The 17948-nt window shown below is 40.7% G+C and overlaps 3 protein-coding genes across 9 annotated transcripts in view; 2 read left to right on the top strand and 1 right to left on the bottom strand.

Moving 5' to 3' along the window:
• Positions 1 to 12887, top strand: part of LOC126921857 (uncharacterized) — a 142227-nt gene extending 129340 nt beyond the window's left edge. For all 4 annotated transcript variants that reach the window (XM_050733828.1, XM_050733829.1, XM_050733826.1 and 1 more), the window contains one exon: positions 10080 to 12887. The gene's annotated coding sequence lies outside the window, so the exon portion shown is untranslated. The remainder of the gene's footprint in view (positions 1 to 10079) is intronic.
• A 147-nt stretch (positions 12888 to 13034) lies between these two features.
• On the top strand, positions 13035 to 14296 carry LOC126921878 (uroporphyrinogen-III synthase). Its single transcript, XM_050733879.1, has 2 exons — positions 13035 to 13498; positions 13583 to 14296. Exons 1-2 carry the CDS (start codon positions 13312 to 13314, stop codon positions 14194 to 14196), a joined length of 801 nt encoding a protein of 266 aa, XP_050589836.1. The 5' UTR covers positions 13035 to 13311; the 3' UTR covers positions 14197 to 14296.
• A 166-nt stretch (positions 14297 to 14462) lies between these two features.
• Positions 14463 to 17820, bottom strand: LOC126921864 (tyrosine-protein phosphatase non-receptor type 14). Of its 4 annotated transcripts, none has more exons than XM_050733849.1 (7): positions 17738 to 17820; positions 16563 to 16929; positions 16323 to 16491; positions 16086 to 16247; positions 15930 to 16018; positions 15659 to 15860; positions 14463 to 15584 (listed from the first exon to the last, which is right to left on the bottom strand). In XM_050733849.1, the coding sequence occupies exons 1-7, from the start codon at positions 17760 to 17762 to the stop codon at positions 15261 to 15263; spliced, it is 1338 nt and encodes a 445-aa protein (XP_050589806.1). In that variant the 5' UTR covers positions 17763 to 17820; the 3' UTR covers positions 14463 to 15260. The 4 variants fall into 4 exon arrangements, with proteins under 4 accessions (XP_050589806.1, XP_050589809.1, XP_050589808.1 ...); XM_050733852.1 differs by lacking the exon at positions 17738 to 17820 and adding an exon at positions 17299 to 17624; XM_050733851.1 differs by lacking the exon at positions 17738 to 17820 and adding an exon at positions 17225 to 17623.
• Positions 17821 to 17948: the final 128 nt, after the last annotated feature.

Raw genomic sequence — 17948 nt, forward strand, 5'->3', positions numbered from 1 at the left:
CGCGTGAGAGCGAATCCGAGCGAGTTGCATTGCGGCAACGCGATTCGCTCGAACGTGCCTCGATAGCGGAGCACGGGCACGAGAGCCTCGTAAACTATTTGCGTGACCATAAAAATCGAACGGAACATTAGCAACGCGCCTGCTCGCTCTGATATACAGAGCATTACGCGCGGTTAATTGCCCGCGAAATTCAAAACCTCCGTGTTTTCCACTTGCAACCGATCATTCGGCATTCGTAACGCGCCTACAAACTTTACAAAGAAAATTCATCGACTCTACCGATTGATTTTTGTTCCTGACGCTTGTCCCTCTAAATGATTAACTCTGAACTTCTTAAAAAATGAGCGATTTAGGATTTTAAGATTCTCCAAGCGGTTTAAAGCGCGAGACCGAAAATCAAACCAAAGCGTCGTTAAATCCGAAGATAATTCGATAAACAAATAATCGAGCTATCTCTGAACGAAAAAACCAAAGAAATTGAATAGAATCTCAGCGTTCCCGCGGTCATATGGTATAGACGCGAATTAATAGGCTCATCGAGCTTCCGTTCCGATACCGAGCGAAGTAAAAAGCGAGCAAGCAGCGATGAAGAAAGCAGGGGGTGGGGGCCGATTACGACGCGATCCGAGGAGAAAGAGAAACTCGTCATCGAGAGGCACTCGCCTGCAGGCCATGAGATCGCTTTAATCGGTAACCCTCTCGGCTGCTAAATAAATAACATTGTATTACACACCGTCGCCGATCTCCGCATCTCACGGAAGACGAAGGAACGCGCGGATCGTTTTCCCAGGCGTGTGCCTGTGTGTTGCACTCCCGTTATCGTTATCCTCTCTCACGTACGAATCGATGCCGCGCGCCGCCCGATTCAGCCTCACAGCGGCGCGAAACCCGCGCCCGTTCACGGTGCTGCTAACGGTGATCGATTTTCCGACCACGGGAACGATACTACTCTTGTAAACGTCGGTGTGGTTGACCTACGGGTTCTTCTATTTTCCATTGATCTACTCGAAATCGATCTTCAGCTAAAAGACCTAATTCTAATAAAAGGCCTATGATCAAACGATACGAAGCGAAGATTAATATTATGATAATGATGGAAGAAGATTCCAGCAATGTTCATTTAAGGATTGGAATAGGAAGCACTTGGCACTTTTGCGACGAAACGCGATAAACGTTAAAACATTGCAACGTCGCATCGTGGCAAGCGAAGCTTCTTAGAAAGATACAACTCCCTGTTTAAAAGGTCCCCCGTACCGAGAATCAAAAACTAGTTTTACCGTGACTCTATCGGACGGTTCGCACATTCGTCCTCTGCTATCAGAGCGGACGAGCATTTTTACGTGACGAGACAAAGAAACGAGTGTCGATAACGGTGCCGTTTCCCTTGTCTCCTCCTCCTGCTCTCCTTCCCATATCTCAATCTCCGCCTGCTTTTCTCTGCGCGTTTTCTTCCATCATGGAACATCCTCTTCTTCAGCTTAGAAATAGACTGCTCGATCTCACGGATTTCCACTTTCGATTCGTTCTACATGGAAAATCGTGTTCTCCGCGTGAGAAAATCGCGTTCGCTACTGGAACGCGCCAGTTGGAGCCCTTAGTTGCTTCTTTTCTTCTTTCGTCTATTCTTTTCTTCTTTCCGTACTAGGAGGAACGATCGTTCGAGGCTCGATCGTTTCACCGTTGGAAATTGTGCGTTGCTGGTGTACGTTGGTGAAACGGAAACGAAGGGCCACAATTATAGCAGTCGTTACTTTTCCCGCTGTAACCAGAGTGACTATGTATCTCTCGGTCGATTAACTATGACCTTCGCCGCTCTGGCGAACGTAGAAACTCGGACGAACACTCGTACGCGAACATAACCTCCTTCTATTTATGTACAGGGTGGTCCGACTACCTCGATGCTGACTGCTGTTTGAAATTTGTACGATCGTGTAACTCGTGTTCGAATCGTGTTCACGATAATGGCCAACGTGTACTTGCTTATAGTTGATAGTTGAACGCTGTGATCGATGCAAAACATTGGTTCCATACGTCAGTCCTAACGTTGGTCCTGTAGTCCGCGCGAAATAGATTGTCAAGGTCGCTTCCCCTGCTTCGAACAGCGTCGGTAGTCACTCTGCTCTTTGTAACTTTGTCACGTCCATAGACGTTCTTTGATCTTTTCCATTTGTAATATGAAGAAAAAAGATAATACGAAATAGTAGAACAAGCGAAAAGATATTTTCTCACAGTCTTAAAATCGATTTCCTTCATAATCGAACTTTCTTTCCACCTATTTCATTTACCTTCTTCCATTTACTTTCGTTTGCGTAACATAATCGTGAGAAACTTAAAATCGATATCTCGTAACGATACCGGCAATCTCTTCCCATAACCGTAACTCGAAACTGATCTTTAAGTTGCGTCAAAATATTCACTGGGAGAAAACGTCGGCCATCGAGACCATTTTCCAGGCGTTTCCAATGGACGCCTCGATTAATTGCCTCGATTAAGGAATCACCATAATAATCATGTGCGCGATCGAGGTCGACGTTGGGTGGAAAAGCTTGCGTATCCTGCACTTGGAAGGAAAGGGTGCAATTATATTTGCAAATAGGCGAGTCCCTTGCATGCGTGGCAATGCAAATCGCGTCAAGACCTTTGACTGCTTGAGCTTCGAACAACATAGATAAACATAGATAAAGAAACAAACAACTGATTTGAGAAACTAACTATCGATTACCAAAACAGATGGACTTGTTTCTCTAATTTTTCCTTCTTGAAAGTCGTCACGTTAATTTTTTCTTTAAAAAAAAAAGCAAAAATCGGATATAGTCTTCCGAAATTAACCTTCCCAGAGAAAAGAACAACTTTATCTTTTCCACGTGAACTTCTGCGTCCGCATTAAAAGATATCTCTAAAAAAAAATTAACGTTCATGAATATCGTCTTGCCGATACCGACTTTTTACATTGCGATCAGGATGCTTTCGGACGATAGGCAAGTACTTTCTGTAGCCACGATATCTCCGTCGAACATTCGACGTACGCTGCTCGTTACCTGTTGCTACGAAACAGACGTTGACCGCAACACCTGCGGAAATCGCGGAAGATCACGAAGCTGGTTGCGCAACCAGAGGGCTAGAGAACGAGGCGTGATGGCTGGAAATCAATTAGGGGTATACGTTGCATCGGCACCAATTAAGTTTTCTCCGGGCGACAATGATAAATTGTGCCGGGCGTCTATTGCGGCCGGCCGATTATAAAGGTCACCGAGTGAAAGTGCGCGGCCAATTAATACCGATCGATACGGAGCGCGATCCGCTCCGATAATAATTACCCACCGCATCAAGTACGCGCGAAAATCCCGTCTATGCAATTGCCAAGCTGTGCAACCTGTACGTAACGATTTTCATCGTTGGCAACGTTCACCTTCTGGCTCGTCATGCTTCTCCCGATAAACCATCGTTCCAAGAGAATGGATATTCATGAAGGAAGCTACGCGAGAAACAAACTGTACCATGTAGGCAGATGTAATTTAGGAAACTGTCGGGTTATACTTGATCGTATTTTGGATTATCGTAGAGATTTGTTTTGCGCTCGATCGTCATTTGTTTCGACTCGAGGCTGATTCGAGATTTGTATTTTGTCAGCGTCTGTCACGAAAGGAAAAAGATTATGACATAGGGTTTCTTGATTGTGCAAAAAAGGAAAAAAAAGGAAGAATCTATCCAATAAGACGATGACAGGATAAAATTGCGGTATCCTAAAAAGGAGACGAAGAGGAATGATGCCTGCTTGCGCGTGATAAGTGTGATGTATCTGCATACAGGGTGTTTCAAAGCTGCACGTTCAACCGCTGATCTAAACCTCGTCCATCTTTCCTATATAAATTCTCCAAAATTTTATCGAACAGGAAGGAAATTAAATTGACAAATTTGTGTTTTAAACGAGTGTGTCAGGGTCTCCTCTCGGTTTTGCCAACGCGATAAAACTAGCCTTACAAGATTTAGAGGTTAGATCGGAGTTCGTAGAATTCGGAGTTCTTTTCCGGTCGACCACGGTCAAGCCGAATGGAGCGAAGCGATCTGGGTCGGCCGATTGCTAACAATGCGCTTTGTGCAGCGCGTGCAGCGAAGGAAGGAAGGTACGATCTACGTGTGCATCGGAAAATAGCTGGCTGCTCGCCTACGTGCACGTGTCATGCAGTTGGCTCATTCGTTCCCTGCTATTTGTTGTTACATTTTCTCCCTTCGACAAACTGAATCTAGTTTGAATGTCCCTTTGAAACACCTCTGGACTCGCGCCTTACGTTACCGTTAGGCGGCTTCATGTCGTATTCGCTACCCTTATCATTTGAATTTATTGGTCTTATCGCAGTGAGCTATGGCGATACGTCTATTTTGCGTACATGACAAATATTGGAATTTTCTCGAATAAAAATTTCCAAGTAGCAAATAGATGCAATCGTGGAAGAGTAAAAATAATAAAATTTTAAAACGTCGCCACCTTTAGAATTCTTTCGCCAAGTATACGTACGTTAACCCCATAGGTATCAAACAATCGAACGGGAAAGAAAGGTTTTACAGCTCGATTTTTCCCTTCCCTTCCGAGTCTCGCCAGGCTACGCTCTTCCCACGAATTTCATTCTCGATAAGCGGCCAAGATTTAACTAAGATTCTCGTATTAGTACGGCTGAGTAGCATAACATGGTTGAGAACGGTACATGAGACGGCGACAAAGGCCGCTCAAGTAACTTATGGGTATGAACTCTGCAAAAGGACTTCCTGTATGACCTCTGATCGGGAAACAAGGCCGTGGCCACGAGCTGACTCGTTCCACCAGCTAGACGCCGCAAGTGCGGAATATTCTCACCGTGTTGCTCCATCCTTCGTTCTACTTGGTCACGATGCAAAAACTTTGTGAAAAATTCCCGATTGCCGATAAGAGAATTTACTTAACCGGCTCGATCATCGTTTTCTCGGCGAACTTGGAATAATTTTACCGCTGGAGCTTTTCCAGAAAGCTGAGACTTAGAACTGTGAAATACCGTTCGACAAATTTGTCAATTAACTGATTTTTATTTATTTATTTATTTAATTACGAACACCAGAGGAAAACTGTTCGCCAGAAGTGGCACGCGCGACAGTTCACCAAAATCGTCGAAGAGGAAGCGGCGTACCATCGAGTAGGGGGGAACCCACTTTGCTTGGCAATCGCGTCACGCTCGTTTACGCTAGTTTACGCCAGTTTACACAAGCGATATTATGTTAAGACCCATCTTTACGAGGGCCGACAACGTCTCGTGGAAAATATCCTCGGGTTTCGACGTTATTGGCGAACGGAGAAAAAGAGGAAAAGAAAGAAAGTAAGAGGAACGCAGAGTTGCTGGAAAAGAGAGACGAAAGCTGTGTGTTAGCAGCAAAGCGAATCCCAAAGCGAAGTGTTTCCTTCGAGACGATCGCGGCTGAGATATGACGTCCGACTGGCTGCCAGGCTTTGAAGGGCTTCGCAAACGATCGGTCGTTGAACCGCGAATCGTTCTTGAAGCGTTACTCCCCAACGATGGGACGTGCAAATTTCACTGGCCGACATTTGCCTGTCTGGAATTTGAGCATCCTCCGCTTCGGGCTATTTCGAGCCTGTAGCACGTTCTGAAATTTGTCTCTATCAAAGAAATTTTGAGTGCCAAGCTCTTGGGTTTTTTATTTGGAACTTTATATTTGGATAAGTTTGATATCGCTGTTTGTAAAGTACGATATTCCTCGAAGTTATGAAATTTCTCATCGACGAGTAATAATTTAAAGTTCCAAGTTCTCGCATTGCTCAACCATTCTTGAATATGGCATTAAAGGAGGATATTTCTTCGTAAGAAAATTGTGAACAATAGCATTCACGATTACCATAAAATTTTACAGCCGTCACTACGATTATTATCGTTAAACGTTAAACCTTCCGATTGCTTCGTGGTACGGCAGTCGGCATATAATAGCAGAAAGGAAGTAATTAAAATTCGATAAAAGGGAAAAGCGTCAGCTGCGTTCGATTTTCGTGTGGCATACGGATCCTGGCGAATCCTACGCCACTGCGGGGTAAGAAAGAGCGAGGAGGAGGAACAAAGCGACCCACGCTGCTACGGGTATCATCATAGTCATATTCATACGCGAGTGTAAGGGCATTTCAGCACTGGGACAATAGCGAGAGCGAATTTTTTCGCGGCTGGATTGCAGCGTGGCTTTTTTGTAGCCACGCGACGAAGCGACGTCGACTGCCAATAAAGGTCCTCCTTTATGAAGCCTGCTGTAAGTACCTGGTCGCAGCTGTCAGCACGGAAACGGGCCACTGTAACCATTCTTTGTTTTCCAACCTTTCAAACGTTTCCCCTCTCGAACGACCATTCTACTGTAACTTAAAAAATTATCGTAAAATGTTTCGAGGACGTCGCGTCCCAAAGACGAAGGCTTAAGAATCCTACCGTCTCGGTTGCAACAGCTTACAAATTTTTCATTTTCCATGCTTTTTTCATGAGATAACTGCATATCGTGTTTGGATCGAATATAGTGGCTTGGTTCGACAATGTTCTTTCAGCGAAAGAAGTTTCACGCGACTTCAACATGATAAACGGTGGCAGGTACAACAATGGGTTCATTACCGAAAGTTTGGACCAGCTTGGGCCCCCTTAGCGAATCCTGGGCCGGCGAAGGGGTCCGGGTCGGTGACCTCTGCACACCGACGGCCGGACCGCGGCACCGGCCTTTGCGAAAAGTACACGTGCACCGAGCAAACGTCGCTTCTAACACGAAGAATTTTCGTCGAAGCTTAAAAATCGTTCTTCAACAATTCATAATACCATGTGTTAACAAGCTATGAAAATATTACTATTTTATCGACTATGCTAATATTTATGGCTCTGGAAACGATAGAACGATCGAAGCGAGAGATTAGATTATTCTGAAACTCGTACCAGTTTGTACCAATATTTCCTTTTTTCGAACTTGCAAGTTGGTTGGACACGGTGGTCACACATAGTCGCCGAAAAATAAATACATGCACGGTCATTGTGCGGCCACGCACGATGGAACAACGGCAGAAGGGTTTTTGTTCCAACGTATGGCGTACCATGCGCGGCGACTCGTGTCGTGTCATTCACTCGACGTGATACGACGCCACGAAAATGACTGCAAAAGCTGCGAAAGCCAACTTCTTTTCGCTCTCGACGAAAATATCCTGTTGAAAAGGATTCTTGGAAGAGTAGCTGAAACTTTCCTTAACCCTTTGAAATTCTTCAAACTGTTTCACGTATCATTCGTCACACTTCGCAAACGTTACATCTTCCAGTTTATCGTTGTTCACCCTATTCTTTAGCGTATGGTTACGGTACGGTAACGATCCAACACGGTTTGCGTTTAACTCGAATAGAAAATAAGATGTGCGGTCTATATTTAGAATCGATCTTACGCGGAGATTCCTCTCGCGTTTCAATTTGCCTCTTGCCTGCTTTCAATGCAAATAAAAGGAGGGGGGAAATGAGAAAGAAAAAGGAAAAATCACGTTTTCGATTTAACATCAGACGCAAAATTAATGATCGTTTACGATTATTAATAGCGACGCGAAAGCCTCGACCGTCGTCGAACGCGAATTTCGCACGATTATCGTCGAATGAAATACCTCAGCTGAGGCTCTCGTAGTAATTGCTACGTACCGTCGAGTGATAAATAATTTGCAAATATGCCGCGCCGCGCAATGACAACATTGTACATAGGGGCGGGCTCGCGGTATCGATAGTCGCCAGGAGATTTATCGATTCGTTCGATTGCCGTTTCACAAACGCGACCTTGAATACCTTGCATCCTTTGTCTTGCTCCTTTTTTCCGCGCGTACGTCCATACACCGCTCTATTAGTTGTTCCATCTTCTTCTATCGATGGTAGACAATCACCGATGTGCTTTCGCTGATAAGATTTATCGCTTCAGTTTGTCGACGATAATCGTTGTTTAAGCTTCGTGCTCAAACCTCAGATGGATGAAACATGTCTGTTGATGGAGACATGAAAAATCCGAGTCGAAAGATAATGTGATTTCTAAGGAACAAATCTTTTCTAACAAGTTGCTTTTCGAATCGTTTGATACTTCGTTGAATGAAAGGACTAGGTTGGAAAGATAACGGAGAACTGAGGCGAGGACCATGCGAGGAGAGAAGAAGGAGGAGAGAAGCTATTGACCCGTTTGATTGATTAAAACGTCGAGCGCGTCGCAGTTGTTCGATCGCTAAATGAATTTCGTTCGCCGCGCTAGCCAGGTATACAAAGCGGTGCTTTAAATCTTCGGGGCTTAATAATAATCAGTCTGAAGGCTCGTAACTCTTCGCCGTGAATCCTCCGTCTGGGGGGACGTTGAACGCAACAGGCTAGATGGAACGCCATCGTGAGGGCGTGCTGAAGCATTCGCCCAACCGAAGTAAAGCCAAGAAGAAAGCTGCGTTTCAAAATATATTTTATGCATTTAATTTTCTCTTTTCTTACTTCGATAATAAGAAATTGATTAAAAAAAAAGATAAATATAGACAGAGATTAGAAATATTCAGGTAGTCGAACGAGTGGAAGCCTATGGGCACCATTTGCCATTTTTAGAGGCACGTTATTACGCCACCGGTGTTATTTTGCGGCGATAATAAATCGTCGTGAAATTTTAATTATCAATTGTATAAAACGCTCGGATATTCTTAGATATTATTAGTCGTTAGGTAAACATCTGAAACAGCTGTAAACGAAGGCATTTTCTGCCCTCTTTGCCTTCCCCCTGTCATCCTTCTCATGAATCATCTTGATAACGATCCACTTGTACGATGGAATCGACGTATTTCATTACTTATTCGATCATGACCTATCCCGCACGGGTCGTCGCACGTCCTTCGCGAATAATAAAGCGGTCGTTTTAACACTGCAAACCGCCACTGAAATTCTTGATGTTTCAATTGAATTTCAAACGGAGCGTAAAGCGCCGCTAACCATCTTCAAGATGCGTGTATATGTATAAGAGAACGCGAGCACAGGATGGCTGGTGTATTCGTCTGGCCGTTTATTATGGCACCGAAGGAAATTACGAACGCGCAGCCTGTGGCCGTGGCGGTAGCCGAGTGGTGCGCGGGAATATACGAGTGGCGGCAGGAAATGAACGCCAGCCTCGAAAACTCGGATCAGCTCGAGTGCCTTCGTGTCTCCTCTGACTAAATGAAAATATAGCAAACGTCTGAATTTAAAGAAAATATAACTTCGTGCAAAATATCGTGATGTTTTTCTGAGACTACCCCTTTTTTACAACGCGTTCCAGCTTTCGGACATTTTCGACAGATTAGACACTGTTCTGAAGGAATATCTATCTGTGATCTTAGCTCCGTTTCCAAGACACGAATCATCGACGAATCGAGAAATGCCTTGGATTCTGCTGTATGCACCACGATATATTGTTTCCCACGTAAAAGAGAGAAGATGGTCAGTATCGCGGAGGGCAGGCCTGCATTCTGCATCGGCAATTTGCATGACCGATGATCGAGCACTGGTGCACAGACGGTGGACTAGGTGCATCGTCATTACGCACTGACCAGATACGATCAAACTGTCGGTAATGATAGTCGCGCGACCCGGCGCACGTACGACGAACGCCAGGGTCGCGTTTATTAAATTACGTCAAATTATTGGTACGCTCGAAGGGTCGATTATCGGGGCTGCTCGTTCAACCGCCAGGGATCGTTCTCCTTTTCCCCGATTACCACGGGAAACCAGCACGTGGTGGTAGCTGAGATCTTCATGCTCTTGGACACGGCTCTTTGCCGATCTACCATCCGTTTATCGGTCTATCCTGACACCATTCCTGTTAAAACAGAAAGAGAAAGGGACAAACGAGAGCGAGATTAGATGTAAGAAAGTTCATTTTCTCGAGGGGAGTAATAAATAATAATATTTTCATACTAAAGTAGGTTATTATTTCTACATCATTTCCTAGAAAGAACATCTTTCCAATTTTATCCTACTCTAAGCTTGCTTTCTATACGAATAATCGATAAATCAATACGACTCAATTAACGTATCAGCTTTTGATTTCAGATTCGAACCGACGAAGGGCTGAAGAAGGCAAAGAGCGGTCCGGATGGGGCGTCAAGGATCTCCGATGTCTTCGATTAATCAAAACTCGTAGCCAGAGCTCAAGCAACGATGGAGGGACGGATCCAGAGTCCGTCGATGATCCCACCATTTGTCCCTTTTTCTTTTTTTTTTTTTTTCTTTTTTAATTCCTCGCAGCCGCGACAGCCATTCGAAAACCTAACCTTTTGAATCATTCTCGCATCGAACCGCGAGAGACGGTTAGAACGAGAAAAGAGCAAGAATCGCAAGAGAATACCGCGTGCTTTCTGCGATTATCAATCGAAGATTTGCATTCAACTTTCATCTCGAAGACGAGGCTGTGACGACGCTAACTGGATGACCTGAAGGAACCGGAAATGGTACTCGAAAGACGGCGCTCACGACTCGCGATCTAGCAGCAAGATCTCTGTAGCTTTAGAGTAGAATAAATCTGAATATCTGACATACTTAATTAAGTAACAATAAGAAACAAGGTTAAAGATCGAGGAGACTCAGGGAACGATTTTATAAAAAAAGAAAAAAAAAGGACAAATTGTAATCTAGAGGAATAAGATAGATGAAAATCTGATTGATCTTTCGAGTCCTGTTTTTATGTAAACGTCAAGAGACTCGGAGTACGATTTAGGAAACTCGCTCTACCAAAGTTTGAGCGACTTTTGTAATTACAGAGATCTCGAGAGATTACTGAGAGATAAGTCGCGGAAAAATAGAGCTGCGTCGTCTTTGAAACGAGAAGAATAATCGATTGGGTCCAGAACGATCAATGAAAACAGTATCCGAGGATGGTTTTATGAAATTACGAGATCGCCTCTAAAAGAAGGGAACAAAAAATAGCGAATGTAGTAGGCGGTAGAGAATGAGGTGGTCGATTACGGAAGCGCTTCTCGCGATGCGGAGATTGCGAAAAATCATCAGGCACACGATTAGCAGAGAGATTTACGTTAACACGCGCCGTTAGTTAATCTAATAGGGAGCGTAGTTAAGGATTATGAATGCCATAATAATGACTAACTTCTTGTGGTTGTACTTAAGTCATAACTTTACACTTTACTGTTTACGTTTAAGGCCAATTAAGTATGTAAGTTGCATAATATTTCACTATCGGAGTGTCTTCAAGTTAATTGCTAGGCATTTATTTCTACATCTTCTTTTGTTTTTTTTTTTTTTTTTTTTTTTTATTTCGATGGTTCCCGGTACCGGAAGATTCCGTGACGATAGTCGTCGACTCACTGGACAGAGGCTTAATGAATTCTAATTTTTTTTTCCTCCTTTCTTTCTCATTAAAAGGAAACTTCTTTCTGACAGACGTTGTTCACCTTTCGAACGAACGAGAGTTTGACAAATCACCAGTCATTTGTCACAGCTCCGGTTCGAGGTTCGACGAATATTCTACCTGTTACTCAGAGAACAGTGAAATATTAACGAAGTACCCTTCCGACTCTCATTTTTTTAGTCTCGGATAATTATCGAGTAAAAATTCGGACGGGTAATCGATTGGTTTTACAATTTTTTTCTTCAATCTACATTCATTTCTGCGTCCAGCGTTTCGAACAATGTCGATGAAGGCCTGTGACACCCGAGATTGCGTAAAGGAACTGTTTAACAAATTCTTTATCGGAAATCAGGTATCGAGACCGCCTGTCGGTTAATGGTCCTGGCCAGACTGCGCGCTCTGGACCTTGGTCTCACATTTGTGATTATTATTTAAGTAGATTTTAAGCGTACTCTAGGTTAGGTTAGGCTTTTTACAATGTTTCTTTAAAAAATTTTCCTTTTACTCTTATTCTTTTTTCATCGATGAAATTTTACGAGCGGAAGTAATCAACGAACCATGTCGACGAGACGAGCGTAGTTATAAATATTTGAACAAATAATAATGACGATAGAGCTCGTAAATATTCAAAGAATCGTAAGCGAGATAAGAGTTGTGCATTTATACGATTCGAATATCCCGCTAAGAGTGACCATTTTCCTCTCGATTTCGGAGGAAAGGCAAGATAGAACCGGAAGAGAATTCGATTCAAATGCTGATTTGAAAAATAGTTTCATAATAAGAATACGTTTTAATCTGTCATAATAGTTGTCACAGTTCTCTGTAACATAAGTTTCACTAGTTGTAATGTTAAGAAGATTCTGGATTCTCATGATAAACATTCTATTTTGCGTAATGAATCCGAGTAAGAAGGCACTCGGTCCCCTTTACGATGGAACTCTGTGCGCTATAATCGTTCGTAAATCGAAAACGAATATTTCGTATATCGACGTTCGCCGAGATTTTGCCAGGAGAACAGATTGCAATGCTGCCAATGTTTAGCGCGTAAAACTCCCTACTTTTTTCCTTTTTCCACTCGACCATCTTATATGATATAATATCCATATTTTATCCTATACATAACTTTGTCCTTCTTTCCTCGTTTCCTTTCTTTGTTAAGTCTAGTTCTTTACAGGGCATTGGGTGTATCATTGTCCGCGTCTTCATGTTGCGCCTGATTGACGTAAAACGATGTTTCAGCATCACAAGGCGGCACGTCGGTTTTCATCATACGATTCGTGTTTTCATGGCGAAATACTCGATGCGTAAGGGTCGAGGATCGTTGTGCCTTCGAATGCACGCGTTCGAATGATACGTTTATCGATCGTAAGAACAGACATCCACTTTGTGATTTCGTAAGCAGTTGTTCAATGTTTTTTTTATACTTTCCTTAATGCTTATCTAGGATAGCTTGTGTACCCTAAAGAGTGTTTCAATAAAAGTGACAATGAAATCAATTCCAATCCTGTCTTTCCTTCGCCAAAGATATAACTTTTAACTCGTTTGCTTATTGTCAACTCAACTTACTCGTTTATTTGAAAATTCGATTATCGAAAGTAACAGCAGGTTCGATAATCAAAAGCAAATTTAGCCTCTGGTGGCGGACGATCGTACTACACTAACCAAAATGGCTCTCATGCCGGGATACGAATTGCTGTTTTGGCGCGTAATTTATTAGTCATTTTTTCAAAATAATTCCAACGGATTGTCTCGCATTTTTGAAAATGAGTTTCCTTGAATATCCGTCATCGCGTCACGTAGTTACTTGCGTCCGTTTCCGTTGATACATCGAAATAATTATGAACGTTTGTTTCCGTATGAATTGTCAGTGTGCGATAATTACGTTTTCTAGCGCGTGTGACGAAGGGAAAATTTGCAAATATGGCACCGCGTTACGAAAAAATAATTTTATGTCGTGGCTTGTCTGAAAAGAATGATTCTCAAGAGGCTTACGTAAAAACGTTGAAAACGGCAGGTTATTCGTGCGACTGTTTGCCTACTTTACGTTTCGAATTCGTAAATATATCGAAGCTCAAGGAATGCCTTCTGTCATCGTCTTCATACTATGGTAGTAATATTGCATATGATTTTAGTGCCTTTTATATGTGGCTTATCTTCATTCATCTCATTATCTTCTTCTATGCATCCATAGGGTTGATATTAACAAGCCAACGTGCTGCAGAGGCAATTAAACTTTCTGCAAAGGAAGACGATAACATTCTACACCCTTGGAGAATTTTGCCAGTGTATTGTGTAGGACCAGCAACTGAATCTTTTGTTAAAACTCACTTAAGTTCAGACAACTGCATTGGTAAAGAAGCTGGCAATGCCAAAGAATTAGCTGAATTGTTAGTGGCTTCTGTTGCAAACAAATCAAAGCCCTTACTATATCCTTGTAGCGAGATAGGGCGAGAAACAATTGAAAAGACCCTTAATGAAAATGACATAAGAGTCCATAGAATGGTTGTTTATAAAACTCTGCCCAGTGAAACTTTGGAGCATGATTTATTAAAATTCATGGACAATATGCCCAAAATATTTGTTTTCTTTAGTCCATCGATAGTAGAACATATAGTAGCTCTATTGAAAAAGAAATTATATGATATGAACAATATAAAAGCAGTTGCTATTGGACCTGTGACTGAGCAAGCACTAGTCCATGCTGGTCTGAAAGTATTTGCTACTGCGAACAAACCTGATCCAATATCTCTATTGAAGGCCATTAGTGATGCTGAGAAAAGTGGACTTGATGAAAAGACTGAATGAAGAAATTGTTTATTCTTGTGCTATGTAAGTATATAATTGTTATTAATCTATCGAAAATTGTATTTAATTTGTTGATATTATACTACTAAGAAGATAAAAAGTGATAATAGTCATTTTATCCATGGTCCAGAATTATAATAATGTGGCCTCAATAAATTAAAATATGTCTTTGTTAGTATCTGTCACCTTTATATAATCTATATATAATCTATTTCTATAGAATATTTGTTGGAATATTTATTTAGTAAATTCAATCAGTTCATAGATTGACAGATATCAGTAAACTTTATTTTGGTTATAATAATAAATATATCTTATTTTATTTAACATATTGATTAAAAAAAATAAGATTACCATCTATTTACAGTATGATGTTATCTAGCTCTTATATGACACTCTATACATTACTATATGCTATAAATTATAACAATATTTATGTCAAAAAACTGATATAATCAGAAAGATCACTTTCCCATCTATGATAAAGGGAATTATTTGTGAACATAATGAAACTGCGCTATGCAAAATATTAATATTTAAAAATTGTATGTTTTAATATATAGAGTGAAAGAACAAATAGTTTGTAAAATTGTGCGTGTCAGTCTTAACCATTAACACTTTACCGACCGATAGCCGATTAATCGGTTTTTTTGTTGTCGACCGTCTTTCTCATTATTTGAGCAGTAATTTGTTATACAGTACTAAGGTACCTTCAGCAATTGAGTCAGTTGTGTTGCTTTGTAAGCTCTCACAGTTTTATACCAATTTGAAAAACTTATCGTTCGCGATGAACAAAAAGAATGGTATTGGAGAGTTTAAACCGAAACAGAGAGCCAGCGCCAGGGAGAATCTGCGCCAGTCGAACGTACGTATACTGTTGAGTCGCTAGTTGTCAGTAAAGTGTTAATCCAGAATGTAGGATTTTCTGTTATTTCTCGTGAAGGTGTGTCTGTATGTGAATAATTATTAGAAAATACTGCTTCTTAAAAACATTTATAATACTCGGGACGATTATGTTTCTCATCTCGTATGATCTTGGATGATAGAACTCGTAATTCATAACTTCAATATCTACTTCGATTGACTACGTTACCAAGAAGGCACGAAATTTCTGCTCCCACAATCGTGGATTGATTAGCGTAATAAGGCTGGGGTGGATTTCCCCCGTTATTATATTTCATTTGGACAGCAGTTTCATAATCAGGTGCTGGTCTATAGGACGGAAGTAAGGCACGTAAGTTGTTGATGTCTGTAGACGACACGGATACAACGGGATACGGTGACGTTGAGAGATCATTATAACTAGTCCATCTTGTGTGACCCTCTGCATTTCTGTTATCCAAATTTACCGATACCGCATGATCTCCCGAATCGTTCGTGTCGCTGTCCTAAAATATGATACAGAGATTTTACTTGGACGTGCTCTTGGCGCAATGTTGCGCTTGAATGAAATAATACTTACGAAATAACCATTAGTTGATCTCTCCATTGGCCGAGATTCTTGATGTTGCATGTAAAATGTGTGCTGTGCTATACATAAACGCCACACATATTTTGCATTCCGCGATTCGGTAAATATGAATTGCTTTGGCTCCTCGCCTTCGGCTTGACATTCTATTCTAAACGTCTTTTTGTGATTGATCACATTGCTTATATCTTTCCATCTGAAGCATATATAAATCTCCACTATAGTTGCTAATTCAGTATGTAATATATTTTTACGAAATAAATACCTATAGAATTGTGTTGTCTGTGTGTTAGGATAGATGACCATAATCCCATTGACAGATATTCCTAGTATCACTTCATTATTTCCATTGTCCTGTAAGTCAAAGTTCTCAATCTTGTGTTGTTAAAGACTATGCAAATTATAGGATAAATGTAAATACCTTAGTAGAAAATGTTTCATTTCCATATCCCTCTAACTGCATAACAATAGAAATGTATAATTCCTCTGCTGCAGGCTGAGTAACACCAACCAGATTCTTGTATTGACATACAGCAGTATGCAAAAGAGAATCTGGTCCTCCAGGATCTGCTTGAATAACATCCTGAATAATAAAATAAAGTAAGAATCAAATAAGACATATCTAATAATTCTTTTATTAGTAGCTCTCTTTAATTACCTTGGGAAATAATGTACATTGTTGCAAGCACTCCATTGTATGTCGTTCTGCATCATAGTTACCAAATTCTGCTTGCATCAAGTAACTTGCTAAAAGAGTTGCTTGCCTAGAATTACACTGAAATCTACTTTCCAAAACATCGCTTTTCAATTGAAGGTAATAATGATACCTAAAAACACGATATTAAAGAAATAAATGGTAATAGTTGAATGATATAGAAATATTTAAGATATTACATACCTTGTCATTTCATCTTGAATGAGTTGCACATCAGTAACATAGTACATGACCCTCAAATATAGACTGAAATTTTTGGCTTCTTTTTCTAATTGTTTTTTCAATGGTTTGTCCATGTCAACCCATCTTGGAGATGGAGAATCATGCCTTGAAATATAACGTAGACCAAAGAATTCAGGCTGTCCTAATCCTAAACGTTGAGTCACATTGTCCAAACACTCCTGACCAAGGCTATCAATACTCAGTGTGCATTCTATGGAGGTGGTATCCAACAGTTCTATGCAGATCACATACTGATTTTTGGAGACCACATTATATTGTCGACTTTTCTTCAAATGAAACTTAAACGGCATTGTAATAACGCGTTTAACTGGAAAAAGACAGCATTGGTATAATATTAAACAAAATTATAGAAATCGAATTTTTTTATGTTCGATTCACTGCATAGAATATTGGAAAGTATTTTTCAATGAAAAACTTATGCTGGAGATAATAGTTTAACAATGAAAGAGAAACGAATAAAATACAAAAGACTGCAGCAACGATGCGCTTTTATTAAGACCGCGAGAGAAAAATAAGTACCGTATAACTACGACCAAACACCGAAATGCTTCACATTCCACGGTACTTTTACTTTTAATTGAAATATATATGCATACACGTACTGTATACATTCCACTCTGTCGAGCATGAGAAATGTATAATTTTTCACGTTTAATAAATCGAAAGCATTTCTAACCTCGTTTTTCACGTCATTAATGCTAGTTACAAAACTGTGGTATATATACAGTTCCTAAACCGAGCTACTATGACACGAGAAATTAAAACGATGGATTTCTCATTTAAAACAAATTGAAGATAGCATTAGAAACTTCATAAGAAATACATCAAATGCGTAAAACGCATAAAATTAGCATATAGATTATGAATAAAAGTAGTTTTATCGAAAGTGATATGTTCTCCAAATATTTTCCAACTAGATTGGTCATATTTTTGATATCTAAGTGAAAAACTCAATCGATGTTATATTTTTTATTAGAAAGTCAGTCAAATTTGGGCTGAAATTGTTGGAAGTTGTTTACATTATGGATAAATCGATATATTAAATCGAAAACTTATACACTAGAGTAAAATTCTACTGATCTTCACTAGAAATAAATATCACTAGGTCTAGTTACCGAAAAAATTCCCTAAACATCTCATTATGCAAGTAACTCAAATTCCTTGGACGTAATATGTACACGATGACTAATGGTCTTATCAAAATTAATCGCTTGCCTTTTATTGCAAATCCTGTTATCGCGTTGGATCGAATAAAATTACGAGTCTCGTGATAAGAGGAACGTGACGCGTGCAAAATTCCACTTGGTAAAGTTTTTGCGTCTTATC

The sequence above is a fragment of the Bombus affinis genome, chromosome 11 (genome assembly GCF_024516045.1).
Source record: "Bombus affinis isolate iyBomAffi1 chromosome 11, iyBomAffi1.2, whole genome shotgun sequence".
NCBI lineage: Eukaryota > Metazoa > Arthropoda > Insecta > Hymenoptera > Apidae > Bombus > Bombus affinis.